Below are 25,114 nucleotides of genomic sequence, written 5' to 3' on the forward strand. Positions count from 1 at the left end.
TCCTGAATGGTATTGCCTAGGTTTTCTTCTATGGTTTTTATGGTTTTAGGTCTTGCATTTAAGTCTTTAATCCATCTTGAGTTAATTTTTTATAACGTGTAAGGAAGAGGTCCAGTTTCAGTTTTCTGCATGAGGCTAGCCAGTTTTCCCAACACCATTTATTGAATAGGGAATCCTTTCCCCATGGTTTGTTTTTGTCAAGTTTGTCAAAGATCAGGTGGTTGTAGATGTGTGGTGTTATTTCTGAGGCCTCTGCTCTGTTCCACGTGTCTATATCTCTGTTTTGGTACCAGTACCATGCTGTTTTGGGTACTGTACCACTTGATTGGTGAGAGAGGGAATCCTTGTCTTGCACCGGTTTTCAAAGGGAATGCTTCAGCTTTTGCCTATTCAGTATGACCAATATGTAGTCTTTTATTCCTCACCCTCTCTCAACCCCCCACCCCCATGGAGTCCTCAAATTTCATTATATCACTCTGTATGTTTTTGCATCCTCATAGCTTAGCTCTCACTTATAAATGAGAAAATACAGTATTTGGTTTTCCATTCTTTGGTTACTTAATTAGAATAATGGCCTCCAGCTCCATCCAGGTGTCTTCTTTTTCATCCATTCAGCCAGTCTATATCTTTTGCTTGGAGAGTTTTGTCCATTTAGATTCAGTGTTATGATTGATAACTAAGGACTTACTCCTGCCATTTGGTTGTTTTCTGGTTGTTCTGTGTTCTTCTCTTCCTTTTTTCCTTCTTTCCTGTCTCCCTTTTAGTGAAAGTGGTTTTCTCTGGTGGTGTATTTTATTTTCTTCCTTTTTATTTTTTGTGTGTGTGTATTTGTTGCATGTTATTGATTTGAGGTTACTGTGAGGCTTGTACATAATATTTTCTAACTCATTATTTCAAACTGATGACAAATTAACACTCTATCGCATAAAAAAACATGGAAAGAGAAAACTAATAAAAACTCTACATTTTAACTTCATCTCTCTGCTTGTTATCACTTTGTTGTTTCTATTTACATCTTATTGTACTATTTATGTCTTGAAAAGTAGTTTCAGTTATTACTTTTGATTGGTTCATCTCATAGTCTTTCTACTCAAGATATGAGTAGTTCACACACCACAATTACAGTGTTACAATATTCTATGTTTTTCTGTGTACTTTCAATTACCAGTGAGTTTTGTATTTTCAGATAATTTGTTATTGCTCACTAACATCCTATTCTTTCAGAATAAAGAGTTCCTTTTAGCATTTCTTGTAGGAAAAGTCTGGTGTTAATGAATTCCTTCAACTTTTGTTTGTCTGTGAAAGTCTTTATTTTTCCTTCATGTTTCAAGGATATTTTCACTGGATATTCTATTCTAGGGTAAAAGTTTTTTTTTTTTCTTCAGCCCTTTAGGTATGTCATGCCACTCTCTCCTGGCCTATAAGGCTACCACTGAAAAGTCTGCTGCCAGACATATATGAGCTCCATTTTATGTTACTTGTTTCTTTTCTCTTGTTACTTTTAGGATCCTTTCTTTATCCTTGACCTTTGGGAGTTCGATTATTAAATGCCTTGAGGTGGTCTTTTTTGGATTAAATCTTCTTGGTGTTCTGTAACCTTCTTGTACTTGGATATTAATATCTTTCTCTAGGTTTGGGAAGTTCTCTGTTATTATCCCTTTGAATAAACTTTCTACCAAGATCTCTCTCTCTCTCTCTCTCTCTCTCTCCTTCTTAAGGCCAATAACTGTTAGATTTGCCCTTTTGAGGCTATTTTCTAGATCTTGTAGGTGTACTTCATTGTTTGTTATTCTTTTTTTTTTTTTTTTTGTCTCTTCTGACTACATTTTCAAATAGCCTGTTTTAAAACTCACTAATTCTTTCTTTTGCCTGGTCAATTATGCTGTTAAGAGACTCTGAGGCATTCTTCAGTGTGTCAGTTGCATTTTTCAGCACCAGAATGTCTGCTTATTTTTTTTAGATTTTTCCATCTCTTTGTTAAATATATCTGATAGAATTCTGAATTCTTTCTTAGTGTTATCTTTAATTTCCTTGAATTTCCTCAACACAACTATTTTGAATTATCTGTCTGAAAGGTCACATATCTCTATTTTTCCAGGATTGCTATCTGGTGCTTTATTATTTCATTTTGTGAGGTCGTGTTTTCCTGGATGGTGTTAATGCTAGTAGATGTTTTTCAGTGTCTGAGCATTGAAAAGTTAGGTGTTTATTGTAGTCTTCACAATCTGGGCTTGTTCATACCTGCCCTTCTTGGGAGACTTTCCAAGTATTCGAAGGGATTTGGATGTTGTGATCTTAGTCTTTGGTCACTGCAGCCATATCTGCTTTATGGAGCATCCCATGCTCAGTAATGCTGTGGCTCTTTCAGACTCATAGAATTACTGCCTGCGTGCTCTTGGGTAAGAGCCAGGAAAATTCCCTGGATTACCAAGCAGAGACTCTTGTTCTCTTCTCTTACTTTCCCCCAAACAGAGTCTCTCTCTCTCTCTCTCTGTCTCTCTCTCTCTCTCTCTCTCCCTCTCCCTCTCATTCTCTGCTGACCTGCCTGGATCTGGGGTAGGGGTGACACAATCACATTTGTAGTCAACACCATTAGGACTGTGCTAGGTCAGACCCAAAGCCAGCACAGCACTGAGTCTCGCCCAAAGCCCACAGAGACCACTCTCTGGGTACTGTCTGTGTTTGCTCAAGGCCCAAGGGCTATACAATCAGTCAGTGGTGAAGACAGCCTGTCTTATGTCCTTCCCTTCAGGGTGATGAGTTCCTCAAGCAGGTCCAGGGATGGTGTCCAGGAGCCAAGGCCTCGAGCTGTGACTGAGCTGGCACCCAATCCATAAGACAAAGATTTTTTTCCACACTTTCCTTCCTTGTCCTCAAGCAAAGGAGTCTCTCCCTGTGGCCACCACCACCCCCATGTTCATGGCAAGTATTGTCTGGCTACCACCAATCTTCACTCAAGGCCCAGGGGTTCTTTAGTCAGCTTATGGTGAATGCTACCAGGGCTGAGTCTCTCCCTTCAAGGAATTGGGCTCCTCTGTGGCCCAGGGCAGGTCCGGAAATACTATCCAAGAGCCAAGGCCTGGAATCAGGTTCCCCAAGAGCCCATTTGGTGCTCTGCCCCCACTGTGGCAGAACCAGTACCCAAGCTGCAAGACAAAGTCCTCTTTATTCTTCCTTCTCCTTTACAGAGACTCTCCCTATAGCCACCACAGCTGGGAATATGCTGGGTCACTCTTGAAGCAAGAACAGCTCTGAGTCTCACTCAAAACTCCTGGCAAGTACTGCCTGGCTACCACACTGATTATTCAGGGCCCAAGGGCTCTTTAGTCAGCAGGAGGTGAATCCTGCCAGTACTGGTTCCTTCCCTTCAAGGCAGCCGGTTTCTTTCTGGCCCAGTGTGTATCTAGAAATATCATTTTGGAGCTAGGGCCTGGCATGGTGACCTCAGGACTCTGCCTGGTGCCCTGTTCGACTGTGGCTGATGTAGTATCCAAATTGCAAGACCAAGTCCTCTTTACTCTCCTCTCTCCTGTCTTCAAGCAGAAGGAATGAGTCCGCCCTGGAGTTGGGAGCTGCATTGCCTGGGATTGGAGGAGGGGTGGCACAAGCATTCTCTTGGTCACCCCAGCTGGTGTCTCACTAGGTCGCATGTTCCCCAAGTCCACTGGCTCTGAGCCTAGCACACCAGGATTTGACCAAGAATTGCAATTCTTGTGGCTTAGACTGCCTTTCAAGTTTATTTGAGACCCCAGAGCACTTTAGCCCACAGTGACAGGGCTTGCCAGAATTTAGTTTCTGACTGCTGAGATGGGCAATTTGCCTCTGATTAGGTCTGGTCTAAGTGCTTCTTCTGTGGGCACTGGCTGAGTTCTGTTCCATGTTGCCTTCTGCTGTGACAGGGCAACATCGATCCAATGCAAGTTCCACAGTCACTGCAGTCTTCCTTTCCCAAGCCTGCTCTGAACACCATGTGGTTGCTGCTGGGGGCTGGGGGAGGGATGTTGTAGGCAATTCAAGAATGTCTTTCCTACCCTTTTCAGTGCTTCTCTTTCCTTGGTGTGATATTAAAACCAGTTACTGTGATTGCTCACCTGATTTTTGGTTCTTATGAAGGTCCTTTTTTGTGTGGATCACTGTTCAATTTGTTGTGCCTGCAGGTGGTTGTGGGGGACAATTGCTGGAGGCTTATCTTTGGCCATCTTGCTCCACCTCTTCCCTAGTACTAGAAATTTCAAAGCAGTTAGGATGGAGGTAGAAGGAAAGGGTGCTTGGAATCAGAAAATCCATGTCTTAGCTTTGAGCCTTAAGAAATTCATTTGACCCTTGTAAGCCTCAGTTGCTTCATCTGTAAAAGAGAAATAATATAGTGGCTAAAAAGATCAAAGGTGATAATGCTTTTGAAAACACTATAGAAAATGGCAAAATATCACATGAGTATTATTTTCTAGTTTCTAGGAGTCTCCTTACCATTGTACAGGACAACCATGTCTATTTTTAAATAAATTATTATTTGCCTCTGAGCACCCCTGCAGAGAGTTGCCTATAGGAGAAACAGCTTTACTTGCAAATCACTCCACTGTTTTCTTTGTGTACAGCTTATTAATACAGAAGGCACATGTCCTCCAGTCTGCAGTAACATTGGAATGATTACCTCTTTGGAGTACCTACCAGAGTTTCTCAAAGTGAATTTTGTATATCACCACCAAAAATAGTCTGTTGCAGAGATAACCTCCAAATTCAATGACAATATTTCCAATCACTTTTGCATGATGCAGAAATAGACAAATATATAATTTTGCTTATAGAGATAATTATTGTCTCCCAACAAGTGATTAGTAGTCAGAAAATGGCCAAGAAATACCATGGGGTGTGCCTTCCCATAACAGCTTATTTTTGGGTTTTAGTTTGCAAGGTTACTAAAAGCCTGTGCAGGGTTTATGGCAAAAGTAAAACTTGCTCCAAGAGCAAGCCCTTGTTTCATTGTCTAATGTTCTTAATCCCCAGCAGACAGGATTTGGATCTGGCATTTGGCAACAAGACAGTTTCCAAAGTTGCTGTACGCAACTTGAGGAAGAGAGGTGATATTATTGGAATGAATTTATTTGTTGTGAGTTATAAATATCTGGGCTTTTCCAATCCCATCACCCTTAAAACTTTATTTGTTTTCTGCAGTGAGGGTGTCTCCTTTGTCTTTAATATGCTTGCTTTGAATTCATGGATGAACATTCCTGCCTGGCTGACATGTGGACTCTCTGAAATTGTTATAAGGTCTTTTTCTTTGTTTTTTTCTTGATGCCCAAGCTGCCAAGGATAGTACTGGCAGAGGTGGGCAGACAAGGAGGTGATAGCAAACTTTGTCCTCTGGCCTCCCTTGACCCATTCCATTCATTATCTAAGGGACTCCAAGCCAGCATTCCACAGAGTGGCCTCACCAAACTCACTAAGACTGAAGGGGAACCAGGATTCCAAACAGCCATTATGAAAAAGAAAGAGAGAGGGACTTAGGGTTTGCAAAATAGGATACTCTGTTGATTCTTTTTATTCCATACAGCTACTACTATTCTTTAAGAAAATGTTAAAATCACATGATCTTCCAGGCCCTGGGCTGCTTCTTTAAGAAGCATGTTACAGAGAGCTCTATTGGCCAACAACATATTGAAAGATAAATTAATCAATCATTCATTCAAATAAGGTATATTCAGAATTGAGGTATATTGTGGCCAGACAGTGAGACTACAAAAAGGAATGCACCGTACCCTTATCTCATGCACAAACGAATGAGGGAGATAACCACTCTTTCCATTTATAGTGACCTATAACATTTCGTACACTACTGAATATCTTTACATGGTAATAACAGAATGGAAAGATTGCAGAATAGACAGAGGCTAGGGGAAGAAGGATTGAGTGTGAATATAGCCTCTCATAAATCGAGAGGAATGGTCTGTATCTTCTGATCATGCAGAGATAATAAATATGGAAATGATTTCAAACTAACAAAGCAAATGTGCAGAAAATACTGAGAATATAGTGGGCAGGACACCTGAGTTTTGGTTCCATCTCTGTTATTGACTCATTGTGTAATCTGGGTCAGGTCTGTTCTGCTCTGTGGGTCTCACACTTTCCTATCTGTAAAATGAGATTGTTGGATTAGATGATCTCCATAGAGGTTCTCGCCTATTCTGACACTCAAAAAGACTCCTAGTTTTTCTTAAATAATAATAATATATAAGATCTGTATAGTGCTTTACACTTTATATGATATTTTTGCATCTGTTATCTCATGTGAGAAAAGCACTGGACTTCTGGACTGGGAATGAGGACACCTGGATTCTTGTCCCTGTTTTGACACTGATTCATGGTGTGACCTTCAAGCAAATTCTCTGAGTTTCAGTTTCTCAATCTGTAAAATAAGGGGGTATGAAGATTGGATTAAATCAGTAGGTCTCTAAAATGTTCCACAAAGCCCTGTGGTGGGGGGCTCCTGCAGAGTTTCGCTAAGGCAAACCACAAGGCTAAGCCTGCATGGAAGAGGAGAAAAAGAGTGGCCTGGCAAGAGAAGTTCCAAGTTTCCTGTGCCAACCCCAGGCAGATTAGGTTTAATTTTATCTGATTTATATACAGAGTTTCTATGTAATGTTTTATTCGTAAAATAGTTTACTATAAAAAACTCAACTAGTTTGATTTTGAAAGATTGCCCATATAAGTGAGATCATGCAGTCAGTATTTGTCTTTCTATGCCTGGCTTATTTCACTTAGCATAATGTCCTCCAGCATCATCTATGTTGCTGCAAATGACAGACTTTTCTCTTCATTAAAGGCTATATAGTATTCCATTGTGTATGCACACCACATTTTCTCTTTTGTAACTTTCATTTTAGGTTCGGGAGTTCATGTGCATGTTTGATATATAGGTAAACTGCATGTCAGAGAGGTTTCTTATACAGATTATTTCATCACCCAGGTAATAAGTATAGCACCTAATTGATTTTTTTCTGATCCTCTCCCTTCTCCCACCCTACAACCTCAAGTAGGCCCTGGTGTCTATTGTTCCCCTCTTTGTGTCCATTACACCACATTTTCTTTATCCACTTATCCATCCATGGACACTTAGTTTGCTTCCATATGTTGGCTATTGTGAATAATGCTGAAAAAAGTCAAACTCATAGAAGCAGAGAGTAGAATGGTGGTTACCAGGGACTGGGAGGCAGTTGAGTGAGCTAGGAAAAGAGAGATAATAAAAGGGTACAATGTGTCAGTTATATAGAAGGAATAAGTTATATTGAACTATTGCACAGCATGGTGACCATAGTTAATAATAATGTATTGTATGTCTCAGTATTGCTGAAAGAGTAGATTTTAAATATTCTAACCACAAAAAATTATAAGTAGGCAAGGTGATGGCTATGTTAATTTGCTTGATTTAATCTTTCTAGAATGCATACATATATCAAAACATCCCACTGTACCCCATAAATATATACAATTATTATTTGTCAATTTAAAAATTTAAAAACTTGATTTAGATGAGCTCTAAGGCCTTAAGTATTAAAGTATTAAGTATTAAAGTGATATGTAACCAAGTATATTGTTTGGTAACTTCATTTTTGTTATTATTTTAACAAACCAATATATTGTGAATATACTTCCAAGTGAAAAGAAAAAAGACATTGCAGTCATCATTAATAACTGCAAAACATTCCTTTGCAAGAATATGGAATAATTCATTTAATCATTCCCCTAATGTTAGACATTCAAATGTTTCCAACTTTTTCTATTTAAATGATGCTACAATAAACTTCTATCTTGTGCTTATTGTATTATTTTCTTATAACACATCCCTAGAAGTGGAATTCCTAGAAGTTTATACACATTTCCAATTTTTTTCCAAATATAAGGCAAAATTTCTCTCTAAAGTATTTATATTCCTACCAGAAATACCTCTTCACCAACACATAGTATTTAATCTGTACCAATCTGGCTTGAGACAATGATATTTAATTTGTATTTCTGTGATTTCTGGCTAAATTAAATAATCTTCATATGCTTATTGGTCATTTGTACTTCTAATTGCTTCTTCCTGTCTGTTGCCCATTTTTCTATTGTGCTGTTTATTTTTATATATCAAATATATTGACCATTGGTTTTACATACTTGATATTAATAATTATTCTTAGTTTATGGTTTGTCTCTGAGTTTTGTAATGGTGTTTATTTCACATAAGAAATTATAAATGCTTTCTAATGAAATTTATCAAGTTTGTCTTCACTTATGTTTTCTTCATTGTCAATAACTTTAGATGGCCTTTTCTATCTTTAAAAATTTTGAAATTTTCCTCTGTATTGTCTAATAGTACTTACATGATTTCCTTTTTTAAATTGACATATTTAATCTATTTGGAATTTATTTTGATTTTAACTAGTAATTTAACTTTATTTTCTTCTCCAAATGATTCACTAGTTGTTCTGACATTATTTAGTGAATAATTCATCCTTTCTTCACTGAATTGGAATGGCATATTTCATATACTGTGTCTGGTTTTGGCTTTTCTGATCTCTTCCACTGATCAACCTAAGCTGGAGCCAGTATCAAACTGTTGTAATCATTATGCCTTCAGATACTTTAAATGTACGGCAGGGAATGTCTTATTACTCTTATTTTTCACAAATATCTTGGTATTGTCTCATGTTTTATTCCTTCAGATAAATTTTGGGATTATTTTGTCAGATTTTGTTTGAGTTGTTTTAAATTTTTAGATTTCATTGGGGAAGAACTGAAATCCTTGAAATACTGCTTCTTCTTAGCCAAGAATATGGTACAACTTTGCATTTAATTCAGGTCTTTCCTTAAATACCACCATGAAGTTTTTTGTTTTGTTCATATAGGTCCTGCATTAACACTGTATATATAAAGTGTGAGAAATACTACATTATTCAGGCTTCTCTATAGGTTAACAATGAAGATGATGACTCAACCCTTTCTTTGTTTGCATAATGTGATGCCACTAATAGTGGGTAACTTCTCTGCCTTACCTCCTCTGCTCCAAACAGGATTTTTCAGAATGGACAAATTAAAAGAATCGTAATCAGACACTAACCCCTAGCCATACTGCATGGCAGCACCAATGGGACTGACAGAAAACAACAGAAATAGGAAGGAAGCCTACAGAGAAACAAACTTGAAAGCTGTCTCATGGCCTTTGAATCATACTTAAGTTTTATGATGAAAGAATAGGACTATGAAGAAAGACACAGAGCAACATCAGACAGTCAAGAATTTCAGAGCCAGCTGGCATGCAGTGGACCTCATGCCGGCCCATTTTATGATTATTTAGGTAGTCAAGGGTTTAAGATTTTTCTAATAAGACAGTTATTATGCATTTAAATGAGTGATTTCTTTGCAGCTCTAGAGTGTGGCCTTACCTACTTCAACATGAGAAGATTTTTGTATTTTGTCAGTCATTTCACAATGACTTTTAGTGAGCCCTTCATTATAGACTGTGGATACAACTTTGCTGTTGGAAATTAACAGTGTCAAACAATTGGGTATAATGTTTGTAGTATCTGAGGAGGGGGAGCTGCCTAGGAAGTTGTATTCCCTGTGTTAATTTTTCAGTCTCTTTAGGTTATAGAGGACCTTCTAGAACCACCTTACAGCAGGACTAGATCCCATTTACCCACTTCTTCTGTCACTTGAATACAGAGAAGGGATCCACAAGGCCATATGCTTCCTAGACAAAGAGAAAAGATTTCTACCACACTCAGAAGGCTTTGTCTTCAGACTATAATCACCCACACCATATTTCCTTTGGATCCACTTTCCAGATTTTTATGCTGGCACTAACACCAACTTGCTGTGGCTTGGGGCATGTAATTTCAATACTTTGTGCCCATTTTCATAAGTGAAGTGTCAGGCATCACATTGGGCATTTTAAGATTCTTTATGGCCCAATGATTCTGTGTTTCTAATTAGGCCCAATGGGTTAGAGCTAAAAGGAAACAGTGAGTTTCCTGGAAGGAAAGGACATATAACACAGTCCAGAAATAAAATGGGCTGTATTCAAGAAAAGATGGGGCAATACTTTGCAGGGATGCTACAGAGAGGATTCAAGCCTTGTATGGAGGAATGGATGTGATACAACCAAAAAGTCTTTAAAAAGACACATGCACACGTATGTTTATTGCAGCACTATTCACAATAGCAAAGAGTTGGAACCAACCCAAATGTCCAACAACAATAGACTGGATTAAGAAAATGTGGCACATATACACCATGGAATACTATGCAGCCATAAAAAAGGATGAGTTCATGTCCTTTGTAGGGACATGGATGAAACTGGAAAACATCATTCTCAGTAAACTATCGCAAGGACAAAAAACCAAACACCGCATGTTCTCACTCATAGGTGGGAATTGAACAATGAGAACTCATGGACACAGGAAGGGGAACATCACACTCCGGGGACTGTTGTGGGGTGGGGGGAGGGGGGAGGGACAGCATTAGGAGAGATACCTAATGCTAAATGACAAGTTAATGGGTGCAGGAAATCAACATGGCACATGGATACATATGTAACAAACCTGCACATTGTGCACATGTACCCTAAAACCTAAAGTATAATAAAAAAAAAAGAAAATTAGAGAATTAGAGTCCCCCCAAAAAAAAAAAAAAAATTCTTTCCGACTAATCTGGGATTCGTAACCTTATGGACTGTGATTTGCAACAAACCAAAGATGTGATAAAGACTAGTATTGTTTCTAGAATGCAAGGATGGTTCAACATATGCAAATCAATAATATAACAAAATGAAGGACAAAAAGTATATGATCATCTCAATAGATGCAGAAAAATAATTTGACAAAATTCAACATCATTTTATGATAAAATCTTTCAAGAAATTGAGTATTAGAAGGAATGTTTCTCAACACAATAAAGGCTGTATCAGACAGGCCCACAGCTAACCTTATATTCAGTGACCAGGAATGAGATAAGGATGCTCACTCTCACCACTTCTGTTTAACATAGTACTGGAAGTCCTAGCCAATTTCATATTAATGAGCCTCATTTTCTTCATCATAGAATGAAGTATATAATACTCCCTGTTATACTTACTTTGCACAGATTATTATTATTATTTAATTATTATTTTGAGACAAGATCTCACTCTGTCACCCAGGCTGGAGTGCAGTACCACAATCACAGCTTACTTCAGCCACGACCTCCCAGGCACAAAGGATCCTAGCCCCTCAGCCTCCTGAGTAGCTGGGAGTACAGGCACACACCACCACACCTAGCTAATTTTCTCTTCATTTTTTTATAGAGACAGAGTCTCACTATGTTGCCCAGGCTGGTCTCAAACTCCTGTGCTCAAGCGATATTTCCACCTTGGCCTTCCAAAGTGCTGGGATTACAGGAGTGAGCCACTGCACCTGGCCTTGCAGATTATTATTAAACTTTGTAAACTAATCAAATGAGAGTGATTACTGTTACTGTTAAGAACTCTGATAGCCTCATCCATATATTTTGAGAAATTGAATAAATAAGAAAGAAATAATAGCAGCCCAATGATTGTACCTTGGCTCTACCATCATTTGGGGAAGTGATAATTCAGATAGGAGAAATGACTTGGAAGCAGTCTTGAGAGATTGCCTGTTCCATCCCTTATCTTTGTCCTTAAACCAAATTGTACAGATAAATAAGGTCTTATTTTTAGGACTTACAGAAAAAAAGATTCCTTTCATATCCATCTTTGCAATCCTCAACCACTTCTGTCACTATTAAGTGTCATTTCAAACATTAAATTCTGCATTCTGCTTTGAAGGAACATGTGTCATGTGTACCTATTTGTATGTTTTGGTGTGTTTTATGCTTTATGTGATCACCCACATATGCACAGATAATTCCAAAATCCAGTGTGTGGGTGTTGTATTCCCTGTGTTAATTATTCAGTCACACTCACTCAAACACCTATGCACTCACACATACATGGATACACACATGTACATTAGCATGTTTATGCCTATGCTGCATGTGACTGGCAACATTAGTGCCTTTCTAAGGCAATATTAACCACCTTGAGTTTTGGGAGAGCTTTAGAAAACAAAGATAAGAGACTAAATGATTCTAGATGTAAGAGACAATGTTGCAATAAGTTACTATCCTAAAAAGACAGAATACAGGGACAAGAGACTATTATTTTGGATAGTTTCTTGCTTACCAGTAATACTTAAGTCCTTTACATTAAAAGAAAAAAACTGTAAATATATTGCAGAAGAAATCCAGATGTCCTTCAAGATTCTTAGAGCTGGAAAAGATTTTAATGACTTTCCAGTCTAATCTATCTCATGTAATCAATGGGGCCCAGAGAGGCAAAAGGACTTGTCCAAGGTCATATAGTGAGTTAGTGATAAGGCTGAATGGGGATTCAGATGTTGGGGCTTCCAGCCCACTGCTCTTTCTCTCATCTGGGACTTGTATATTTTTGTTCATTAGAGATTTTCCTCTGTAACCTCAATAGCCAATGCAGGGCCTGGCACAAAATAGATTATCAGTAAACGTTAAATTAATATGTCATGGCTTTGGTTGTACTGGGCTTTTGCACTTACTCCTGAGTAAATTGTAAAGAATATCTATGTTTTAGGTCGCCTTGTTTTAGACCAGAGAAAAGGTGTGAACTATGCTAAGGAAATTATCTGAGTTCCAAACTGAAAAAGAAAAATTCATGCTTTTCCACTATAATCTCTCTCATTCACAGAGTGATTTTCTTTCAGAAGGGCAATCTAGAACTATTCTTGGAGCCATATTCCACTGACTGTGCAACTATTTCTTGACAAACTGGGGTCCAGGAAAGTATTTTCCTGGGGAAGACAAGATTTCTCAAAGAAGTCACGCACTTTCCAACCTAAGCTTATTTCAGTAATCAGTGTAACAAGCTGGTCTTGAGGATTGCAGCAGTACTAATACTGTGGGAGTGTACCAGTTCTAGAACAGCTACAACATTGGAATTGAACGCACTAGAATTGGATACAAGATCTATTTTTGAGGAGCTAACACTCAAAGGCTGAACAGCACTCATAGCACCGTCCTTTCTGTGCACATATCGTAGTCCTCAGTTTGCAACAGAAAAAAAGCTGTTAGCAAATTTTGTGTTCTATTTATGCAAATAAAATCCTGTGCTATGCTAGAAAGAGCGCTGGCCTAGAGACCTTTGTTTTCTCATATGTTAAAAACCCCTAACACAGGCCTGGTTCATAGTAGGCACCCAATAAATAGTAGTTTTCTTCCTTTGGGGGCCTCTGATTCAGTGTGCTTCCTCAGGTAAGTCACTTCCCTGGAACTCCTCCTTGGAATGAGAGTTGTACTGTTGTGATTTTTAACAGTTCCTTCAAGCCAAGCATTTTGGAATCTTTTCATAAAGGGAGAAAGGAAGGAAGGAAGGAAGGAAAATTAAAGGAAAAAAAAGGAAGGAAATAAAATGTTAAAAAGGAGGAAAGGAAAAAGGATCTTTTACTGCAATAAAACTAATCTTATGTTCTTGCAAGTAGCACTTTAAGTAAAAGAAGTTCTTTGCTGACCTGGTTACTACTGAACCTACTACATAAAATAGCCTATTATAATAGATGTATTTCTGTGCCTAATCTTCACTTTTTAGGCTTAGTAAAGGGAGACAAAAGCTGATGTATGGTTAAATTTATGTTTTTAGTTTTTTTTTTTCTACTCTCAAATATCAATCACTCTTTAGTTTCTCTTTCTTTTTCCGACCACAAGCATTCTTCCTCTGCTTAAAGAAGCTTCCCTAAAATCCCAGTCTATCCAGTAAGTCAAAGCACAGCAATAAATTTGAGGAAAAAATACCAGGGACTTAGAGACAGAAAGGAGTGAAGGGATGCAAAAGCTGAAGCTAGAGCAGGGTTGTAAGCATGAGAAGTTCTGCGTGTTTCAGAGCAGCCAAGGATGTATTTTTGCCTATTCCTGCTGGTGACTCTGTGTCTATGCATCCATCTGCTGTATTTACATGTTTAGTCAGTCAATCCACGTTTGTTGAGAGCCTGCTGTGTGCCAGGATTGTGCCAGCATAAAGGAGCAAAGTATTGAGCAAAATATGTTTGAGCAGCTGTAATTCTGAGGATCTCTAGGTCTGAGCATGTGTATATGTGTGCACTTCTGTGTATCTGTGACAACTCCAGGTGTGCATGACAGTGATCTTTGTTACTCTGTTGGCTTCATCGAACTTCCTTTTACTTGCTGTGATTCACTACATAGAGTGGGCTTTAGTTCTGATTTTTATAACCTGCAAGACTGGGGGTATGATCACCAGCAATGTAAAAACAGTTAGAAATCCCATGGAGTTATCTTTTGTAGAAGTTTTCCTGTACTAATATTATGAAAAATAAACATCTTATTAGCTCGAGTGTAATTCTATGCATGATTACAGGTATCAATAGGAAGAAACATTGACTGAGTTCAAATCTCTTCTACGCCATGCTAAAGGGGTGACAAGTTCCACAATGGATCATTTTCTCATGGGCATTTCTAGCTTTTGGTAAAAGTAGAGCACCTTATTTTAAAAACCATTGAGTAGTCCTAATAATGGAGATATCATCAGGATCTGAATTGTTCATCCCTAGAAAAACACCAATGGAAATCAAACAATATAGTGCCAAATTAAACTGTTTTAATATTTAGGTTCTGTATGATCAAATTGTTTGGTGCCATACTCTGTCCACTTTTTTTCATATGGTAGGATATAATTTCATATCTTTTCTGTTCTAGAAATACCCGAAGAAAGAGACTCTGGAAACTCATTAACAGGTCTATCAACTTTTGTATTTGTTCTCCCAGGGAAACAGAAGTACCTGTGTGCCAGCAGAAATGATTGCACTATTGATAAATTCCGAAGGAAAAATTGTCCATCTTGTCGTCTTCGGAAATGTTATGAAGCAGGAATGACTCTGGGAGGTAAGATACTTTTCTTTCTCTTCCTCCTCCTTCCTCTCTCCCCCTTTCCTCCCTCATTTTCTAGTCTCTCTTTAAACTAGATTTTCTTCTTTGATGCTTCCAAGGGGACCAGCCATGCTCTAGACACAGGCTGACCCTTTCACAGCCAACGTGGCCATCAGCCAGCTAGTGCCTTTTTTTAAATCCTTACCTATACCAATCCCCATTCCGGGGCTCAGCATTAGAGCAGGCGGTGTGAAGCAGGGATCAGGAGCCAACAGAGGGTGAGTGAGGATGCATCTGACTGGGCAGAGCCCCCAGGGGACTTAATGATACCGGCCTGATGTTGTTCAATGGTAGCTAGGATGAGAGAACTAAGAAATCCAGAAGAGTCAGAGGTGCAGGATGACCCAGGCATAGGCGCAGGACGACCCAGGCACAGGCTGATCCTGAACACCTGGGAATATCCCTCAGCTAACTGCTGCCTATGTTGTAGGGCCGGCCACCTCGAATGAGAAGCTACTTCTCTTTGGAGCCTGTGACTAGGCTGCCACACAGAGCCAATTTCCTATCCTATCTCTCCCAAAGTTGAACAGGTGTTTTAATAATTTCCTTTTCTTTGTAAAGCTATTGATCATTTCCAAAAGCATTTTTTTTCAGTAGCACAGTAACATGCTAGAAGGAAGATACAACTCTTTCAAGGGCGTTCCTCTATCATAAGGCTCTCTGTCCCACAAACCTGTCTACCATGAGTGTTGTCACCATTCCAGAAAGGCTTGACATCAGTTGATTGACACTTTTATTTTCCCTCTCCAAACTCCCCCATCTCTTCATGTTTACATCTGCCCAATGCCAGGGTCCTCGCTGCTGCCTGCTGCTTCCAAAAAGATGTGTCTTTCATGAGAAAAACAAGATCATTAATCTACTTCGATTTGGAAATGGAATTTGAAGAAAGGCAAGCCTATTTCTGAGTGCCTGCAACTGTAGCCTCATACCCAATTATTCATTATTAGCCTGGAAAACCCAAGTGCCTAGAATCCAACCCTCTCCCCTCTCCTCTTAAGGCTAATTTAGGCCAGTTGTCTATCTCTGGCTTTCTGTGAGGTGTTAATACCTTGTCTGCCTACGTGCACATTTATAGACAACAACTAGTTCTCTTATCCTGGAGCAGGGCCATGTGTGGATCTTCATATAGATAACTATATCCTCCCCATCATCACAGGGCAGTAGTGTTATTTAAACAGAACAAAGTACCTCACATGAATTGACCCAGGCTGGATGAGAGACAATTTCAAAAGAATCATCTCAAAAAGCATCCAGTACTCCCAAACATCACAGGTAGATGTTCTGTGAGTGGCTTTCCAGGCATCCACATCAAATGAGACTCAGATATCTGAGAAAACTCAACCTTGTTTTGGTTTGCTTGGTGCACCCCCAAAAAATCCAACAATTGAGGTCTACAGTGGAGAAGAAGTAGGACTGGGGTCAGGGAGTGCAGAGGCAAAGGCAGGAAGGGTGACAAAGTGATTGACAAGAGAAAATGTTCTCCATATGAATGTTGCAGCCCCTTGTTGAGGGTTCTTATACACTCAACTGTCAATTATTTAGCCTTCTGTGAATTATGTATAGTATAAGAGATAGGGACTCTCAAGTAGGGAACCTCTTGGCTTGCCATCTGGTGATATGAATTGCAAGTCCACGTTGATGCAGGTAAAGTTTAATGGTAACAAAAGTCCTCATAACATTTGGATGCAAATCTTAACATTAATTCCATGTCTCAGCCAACATTCTCCATTATAAAGCAGCCTGTGACGTGATTACAGTGAACCACTTTTGAAAAGGAGCCTGTGTATAACAGATAATTTCACTATACTATATAGCAGTCAGATGCAGGTTTGTAAATTAATTTATTGGTGACAGTGGTTCAGTACATTTTCAAATTGGTTCATTGATATAGTACTCAAATTTGAATGGGCTTGGTGAACACAATGAAGACAAGCTGAGAAGTGCTGTGACTGGCCTTCATTTCAGTTGCAGGCCCATGATATTTTGAGTGTCTTCCATGTACAAGGCACCATGCTAGGCATTAGAGCTTGAGGCTGGCAAACTTCAGGAAGTGTTCACAAGATACCAGGATTCTTGATGTTGTGTAAATGGCCTTGCCTTTAGAGTCAGGCAGATCTAGTTTAAAGGCTCACCTCCTTTATTTACTGTGTGCCCCTCTGAGCCTCAATTTCTTCGTCTGTGATTTAGAAATACCATCCTCATAGAGTTATAATGAGGATCAGATGACATGATGAATGTGAACATCCTTGATAAATAGCAAAATGCTAGACAAATATGAGGGCTTAATATGACATTGAGGTCACTAGTAATTTAGCTGGAAAGTCTGTAACACAGCACTTCCCGATGGCTTTTACCCTAAGTAACTTGGTATGCCATATAATATGTAACAGCACCAACAGGCAGAGAATCGCCAGAAAACACTCTTGATTATCTCAAACCAAAAAGTACCATCAGAATCCTGTTCAGAAGCTAATTTTAGTAATTAAGGGAATCATATGCTATGTTCAAATACCATGCCAGTAAAAACCCAATTGGTTACCTTCTTAAATCACAATTTGAAGAGCAAATCTTTCCATTTTGCTGAATGAACTTATCTCCATGTTCCCTGCCCTACTGACACAACCCCCTCCCAAGTTTATTGTTAACTTACATATTCAATGCACAGCACACCTTTACTTAAACAATGGAAAAGAAAGTGTCAATACAAAGTGGCCCTTGTCTATTCCTTAAGGAGTAGACTTCCATTTTCATCAGATTTGGATTTAGCATAGACATATTGATTACCTTGAAGAAGAATTCATATAATTTTATCTTCTGATTCCCATCACTCAAATCAAAATTATATAATATATTCCAAAATGGCAACTAGGAATGTGGCCTTGGGCAAGTCCCTTCTCTTCTCTGATGCTTGGTTTTCCCATCATAGAACTGGAATTGTGGGCTTCACCAAGGACCTTTCTCGTGCTAACATTTTGTGATTCTATGTAAAAAGCCACACAGAAAGGATTGTTTTTCAGCCCTTTCTTAGATTGTCTGTTCCCTGCTCCCAGAAGTATAGATAGTGAGACTTCAGTGCTTTGATACATCGTAATTGTATCTACCTCCATTCATACCTACTTAAGATATCTGTCTAAAAGTAGACTAGACAGATTATTGAGGGAGTGGAGGGCAGAAGGGCTGTCTCTATCTTAAAGGAGCTGGCACTCTTCAGCTGATGGCTACTTGGTCTTGAGGCCTCAATATCTCTAATCTGGCTTTCTCTATAGTGTTTCATTCACTGTTTGGTGATGGAATCTCTTCAGCTCAGAGATACTTAATAGATATAGCTTTTTGTTTCCTGCTTCCAGGCCTACCTACCTGTTCCTTGCTTTTTTTTCTAGCAGCTGTTGTTTCTGAAAGAATCTTGAGGGTGGTTGGAGTCTCAGAATGGCTTCCTTAAAGACTACCTTCAGACTCTCAGCTGTTCATCCACAACAGAGATAAGCCTGTCTTTGTAGATGATTCATTCCTGGCTGCATTTGAAAACCACATATTGTTAATTGCTTGAAGAATTTAAATCCCTTGACTACTTTTCATTTCAGAAAACACAAAAAAAGTCCAAATGAGGACCTTCCCTCCAGTGAATTAACTGTGGCTTTCTCACAGTCTATAGTTAGGATAAATGTAAAGCCATCTCTCATTTTTCTCCACACTTTCCAAGGGTACACCTTGTTTCCAAGATGGAATGAGAAAGAAAGAAGTGCCCTTCCTGCCATCTTCTCCCCTGACCCTTTCCTCCTTCCCACTTTCTCTCCTATTCCTCCCTAAACATGATTTATTTCTGTGTTTTGCAACTCTTGAGTTATCAGCATTTAGTAAATGGTGTTGGTCCCTGTTGATTCCTTCCTCTCCTGGACCATGGAAGGTAGTAGGCCTTTCAGAAATTTCAGGTAGCAACCAAACCCTGGAAGAAGAGAAGGAGCGCGGAGTCCTAGACCATGTGAGAACCTGAGGTGTGCAGCATTTCCTTCACAGATTCGTCTAGCATATTTGAGAAGTATCTTTCCTACTAGGAGACTGAACTCTGCATCTGAGAATAAAAACTTAACATATCTACAGGTTTTGACAACCTCTATGAATTATCTAGTTAGAAGGATGGCTCAAGGAGCCTATGGCCATGGTCTGATGTCGTTATGGACGCTATGAACATCCTTGCAGTTTCCATTGTTGAAGACAGCCTTGATGCCAGCTGTCTCATCATTCCCCATGTTCAAGAGCATCCCAGCATTGCTACCTCAGGATCCCATGTCCTGAATGCAACAGAGTGATTTCGCTGCTGAATTACTATTCATGGCATGGCTCTCCACAGCATTTATTCATCCATGTATCTATCCATCCATCCTTCCAGCCAGCCAAGAAGCTCATGCTTTCATCTTTTCATCCATTTACTCACCTATTTATTCATTTAGCTAATATTTATTGAGTACCAACTATGTGGCAGACACTCTGCTAGGCATTTTGGGGAAGCAGAACTGAATAAGATATTATTCCTTTCCTCAAAAATTTAAGCAAGAAGAGAAAGGCAGTAATGAGGAATATACCTTAGCCATAAAGGAAAAATAAGAAATCACTTGGAAGAAGTTTAGTGAGATGGAAGGAAAAGGACATCCAAGGCAAAGGGTACAGTTTGAATAAAGGCACAGAGACATGAACAAAATGCACTGAGGGTTTGAGGAACAGCAATTGGTTTAACATGGCCAGAGCTGGGGAAATGGTAAAGGCAAGCTGAAACCACATGGAAAGCAAACTTGGTTATTATACTAGGTAGTTTAGACTTCAAGCAGTTGAAAATCTGTGAGCATGGGACAGGCATGATGACATATTTTTTTTTATTTGCATGTTTCTTTAAAGAAAACTGGCAGCAGCACAAATGTTTTGTTGATGAGGGCTTAAATTTTAGAAAGTCAGACAATTTTAGAAAGGCCAGCTAGAGAGAAATTTCTAGCATCAAATTTTGCTAAACACCTAGGATTTGTTCCTGGGGCTAGTTGCCTCCATTTGGGTTGTTACCTGCAAGTACTGCCCACGTATATGAAGAAGTACTGGTTTAGATCGAGGCAATTGGCTTGTATAAGAGGCCTACCCTCATACCAAAAGCCAGTTTCCTTGGTCTAGGCCAGTGTTTACTGGTATGTGTTCTGAGAAAACTAGTTCCATGACATGTTCCACGAAAAATATGATTTCTATTGTCAAATAAGTGAGGGAAACTTGCATATTATGGTCCTGCTCAGGAAGATTTACAATCCTTATTAGCATATTGCAGGTCCTGGTGAATACTGCGGTAAAGTAACCGAGGAGCTTTGTAACTCAGGATTCCCGAAGTTGATTCAACCACAGAACCTCATTTATTCACATAACACCTGTTATCCTACAAAACCACTGTTCTCTGGAATACACTTTCAAAAACTTGGGTATAGATAAAAACTCTATCCTGTAGGCAGAGAATACCTCTAGCTCAGGTCATCATTTTGCAGATGTGTGTGTCATTAAGAATCAGTCAATAATGCATTAATGATCAAAAGCAGACCATCCTTACCACATGGTGCGTAAGATTATGCTATTATGCTATTAGCTACTAAAGCCACTAAAGTTAATCATGTTGGGTCTGTAACATTGTTGTCATACACAAAGGATAGGATGCAAAACTGTCCTAGGCCAAAGCATGGTTATTGCCCAAGTTATCTAATGTCTGCAGGTACATATTCCTGACCTAAGGATTGTGCTAAAGAAGTTATTTCTAAGAAATATAGTGACTTCCAGCATCATGCAGAATGATCATTTAATATTTTGAATATCTAGACATTCTGCTGTAGAATTTAATAGTCCTTTTATACACTGTCTGACCAACATTTTGACATTTACTCAGAACCCCATCACAGTGCTACCACATAACCTCATTGCTAAAGTAGGAGGCCTAGAAATCACAGATTTGTAGAAACCATCCAATGATTGAATCCCCTCTACCTCCTGTTCAGCAGGCAGCAGAGTGTCATAAAGAATTAACAATGTGGAACTCGGTCACTGGGATTTCTTCCATTCTCCTTTGACTCTCTAGACTAGAATTCTAAAGACCCTCAGGCTGGTGATGCAAGTGGTAAGTCTCATTTCTGAGAAGTGCTGCTTCCTACACACAATTCTTTGATAGCTGAGTGCTTTGGCTGATCTGCGTAATTCAGGTGTGCACCAAGGAGCAGAATTACTCTATAAATTTTGGCATCAACATGTGCAACGTGTGACTCAGCACTTTGAAACTCTGGGGATTTTTTTGTTTGGTTGGTTTTTGTTTTAAGACGTCCTGTGGTATAGTGGAAATAGTACAATAGACTCATATACAGAGAGGCCTTGTTTCTAGTCTTGGTTCTGTCACTTACTATCTTGATGACCTTGGGCAAATCACCAGACCTCTCTGAGCCTCAGTTTCTCCATCCACACTGTGGGAATAATAAAATCTTTTTTACGGCATTGTTGTAAGTACGTAGAGAAACTGGTACACAGTAGGCACACAATCAATATCACTGTACCCTTCAGCCCTTCTTTTGTGGATGAAAAATGGTCTTTGTTTGTGCTCCCAGTCACCACTGGGGTCTGTTCTCTCTCTCTGCTGTTACAGTGTGGCTTTTGGTTCTTGTTTCTTTGTTCTTTGGTCTGTAAATTACCCTTGAAACAACCCTTGAAGTTTCCACTCCATGACCTAAATCGTCATCCCTAAATTGGTTACATACATATTTGGTGACACTTTGGAGGGGAAAAGCTTTATGTCTCTCTAACTGTAGTTCTTAAGGGAATTTGCACATGGAAAAAACAGAGACTCCATCTCTTAATTCCTCCAAACCAAATTATCTGGGATAGCACATATATGTTGTACTCTGTCTCTGAGCATTTGTTCTTACAGAACTATGGTTAAAGAGAAGCAAATTTTTCTAATCATAAAAATTAATGATACCGCATATCTGATACTTGAATGAGTACCTCCTTGTAAAATTTCTACTTAAATCCTTGAGTTTTTAAAGTGTAATAGCAATAAAAAGATTTTATTGTTGTTTACTTTTACTGTGAGTGCTCCAAAATCCCTCAGTTGCTCTTGAGAGAGCAAGATGATGTCATAGGCAATATTTTCTGAAGGTAGTAGGCAGAAAACTGAGTACACAGCACACAATAGGCCATATATACAAAGGCAAGTGTTTTACAAATATAATAATTCAGGAAAAAAGCTTCACTTTCGTTGGTAACCTGTTTGTTTAAAACCGTTTTATTATTTATTATTTAAAAAGAGTGTCACTTTTTACAGATTGTGGGATATGTTCCTTAAGATCACAAAAATGTAAAATATTTTCTTTTTATACTGAACACATACATCGACAACTTACCTGAGCAAGCTGCTTTTTAGAGACATTTGCACATCTTTTGGGATCATGTTGTTAAGAAGTAGAACTAAGGGAAAAACACACAGCCACCCAGAAACCGGTAGAGCCTTCAGCTCATCTGTTATTAATATTTCTATGACAACAGATATCTAGGAAGTAAACAGGAAATGGAATCGCTATACTGCATCACCTTTTTTGGAATCAGGTTCCATTCTTCTCGGTCCAGTTCAACCTTGTGATACTTTTTATATCTCATCCAAGGCATAGAAATATATTTTCCCTTGCTTAATACCCCATGGAACCAATGCCCCTGTGGCTGAAGTAAAAATTGATTGTCGAGGGACATTTCAGCCCTCTAGCAGTCAACAATTAAAAACATGTAAGCACCGAGCACCTGCAGAAAACTTGGACTGGCATTTGGATCTGAGAAGAAAATCTGCATCTTGACCAAGATGAAAAGTCACCAGCCCAAGCTTGTGCAGTGAAGTGTCATGTTGGCCACAATGAAACCGAAAGAGACTGATGACTCTCCTCAGGGTGGAAAATGAGACATAGAAGCTTTGATTAGTGAGCTGTTAGGCACACAGACATTAATTTCAAAGCATTCTCATCTCCAGTCTGAGTAATAATGCTTGTAGTATTATACAATTGTTTGGCTGCTGCAAGAAATTCAGCAGACTCCAACAAGTAGTCTTTCTTGGTCTCTGAGTGACTGTAACTTAAATTCTACCTCCCTTCTCTTCTCCTACATCTTCCCACTCCCCACCCCACCCCCTCACACACACATTTCTTGTCCACTGTGTTCAGAGAGATGCACACACACATATATATGTATATGTGTATATATATATATAGTATATTTGTCAATAAAGCGGAAAAGAAGAAAAAACTCCAAGTAAACAATTTTCCATTTCCCCATCTCATCTCTGTCTTACAAGTAGATAGGAAAAGAGAAACCCCCAGTAAAAATGGCAACCACCCACCTCCTCAACTTTACATGCTGCTTCCTATGTTAGAGGACCTGGCTTAGGCATCTGATTATGGAGCCTGCTAGATACAAGCCCATATTTAGACTGCTACAGTCAACAATGTCTCTCTTTCATACTAGAAAAATTCCGGGTTGGCAATTGCAAGCATCTCAAAATGACCAGACCCTGAAGAAAGGCTGACTTGCCTCGTTCAAAATGAGGGCTCTAGAGGGCTCTAGTGGATAGTCTGGAGAAACCTGGAGTCTGAGGCTTAGGAGCTTAGGTTTTTGCTCCTCAACACAGACTTTGACGTTGGGGTTGGGGGCTATTCTCTTGATTGCTGACTCCCTCCAACGGGACCAATAGTGTTTTCCTACCTCACAGGGATGTTGTGAGGACGGGCTGTAGAAGTAATAGTGGTTACCGTTCATGTAGTTGTGAGTATCATGATTATTGTTTCCTGTAATGTGGCTTGGCATTGGCAAAGTGCTTTTTGATTGTTCTTGATCACATATGATGGGCGCCAGGCACTGACTCAGGCAGATGCAGTGAAGCTCTGGCTCAGTCGCTTGCTTTTCGTGGTGTGCTGCCAGGAAGAAACTTTGCTGATGGGACTCAAGGTGTCACCTTGGACAAGAAGCAGCTGTGTCTGTCTGAGGTTCCTGTGGCCATCTTTATTTGTATATTAGGCAATTCGTATTTCCCCCTTAGGTTCTAGCCTTCTGGATCCCTGCCAATGACCTAGATCTTAGCCTCAGGCCCTGTCACTGAGCTGAAAGTAGTAGCTGATCCACAGAAGTTCAGTAAACAAGGACCAGATTCTGCTTCTCCAGGAGAAGAAGCCAGCCAACCCCTCTTCAAACACACTGAGAGACTAGAGTCAGACTTTCCCTCTTACATCTAGCCTTACTGTAGCCACACTCCTTGATTCCTCTCTCACATCACATGCTTCTCTTCGTCAGTTGTGAGGCCTCTCATTCTTCTCCCAAGCCAGACTCAAACATTGTATCAATGTCAAAGAAGAATCACTTAGAGTTTGGAATATCTTGTCCTCTCTCTGCTCCAAAGCTTCCATATTGACACCAGTTTCTTTCTAGTGGAGAAGTGGAGTCTGTGAAGCCAGGGAAAGACACATATGAGAGTCAGAAGCATTCTCCCTGACTTGCCTGGGGCCTGTCTTTCCCACCTTCTTCTCCAGTCTGTCTAAACACACACACACACACACACACACACTCTCTCTCTCTCTCTCTCTCTCTCCCCCACACACACACACACACACACACTCTCTCTCTCTCTCTCTCTCACACACACACACACACACACACACACACTTCTTTCTCTTTCCCCAGACTCAGCAACATTCTGGAGAAAAGCCAAGGAAGGACTTCAGGAGGGGAGTTTCCCCTTTCTCAGGGCAGAATTTTAATATCCAGACCAACAAGAAGTTCCCTAATGTGGATTGAAAGGCTAATGAGGTTTATTTTTAACTGCTTTCTATTTGTTTGAATGTTGCATATTTCTGCTAGTGAAATTTTCCCTTAATAAAGCCATTAATACACCAATCGTATTTTCTTATTTACAACAGACTGAGAGAATTAATGCTGTTAACATTGGATCTTTTTTCTTTTTTTTTTTTTTTTCCTTTTTTTTTCTCTCTCGTTTGCTTTCCAGGTCATGCTGACCTGTTCAGCTTGGACTGTTTCACATTTGTTTTTAATGTCAGTTTAAATGTAATTGTAA

General features: G+C 39.3%; 1 protein-coding gene across 3 annotated transcripts in view; it reads left to right on the plus strand.

Annotated features, from left to right (window-relative positions):
- AR (androgen receptor) overlaps positions 1-25,114 on the plus strand; it is a 171,719-nt gene that overhangs the window by 117,825 nt on the left and 28,780 nt on the right. Inside the window, exons 3-4 of one of the 3 annotated variants that reach the window (XM_032757105.2) lie at positions 14,842-14,958; positions 23,515-23,564. In XM_032757105.2, the coding sequence (XP_032612996.1) occupies positions 14,842-14,958; positions 23,515-23,564 (167 nt within the window). Of the gene's footprint in view, positions 1-14,841; positions 14,959-18,383; positions 18,443-23,514; positions 23,565-25,114 lie in introns of those variants that run through there. The other 2 variants (XM_032757104.2, XM_032757103.2) reach the window with 2 other exon arrangements.

Source organism: Hylobates moloch, unplaced genomic scaffold (assembly GCF_009828535.3).
Source record: "Hylobates moloch isolate HMO894 unplaced genomic scaffold, HMol_V3 SCAFFOLD_7, whole genome shotgun sequence".
Lineage (NCBI taxonomy): Eukaryota > Metazoa > Chordata > Mammalia > Primates > Hylobatidae > Hylobates > Hylobates moloch.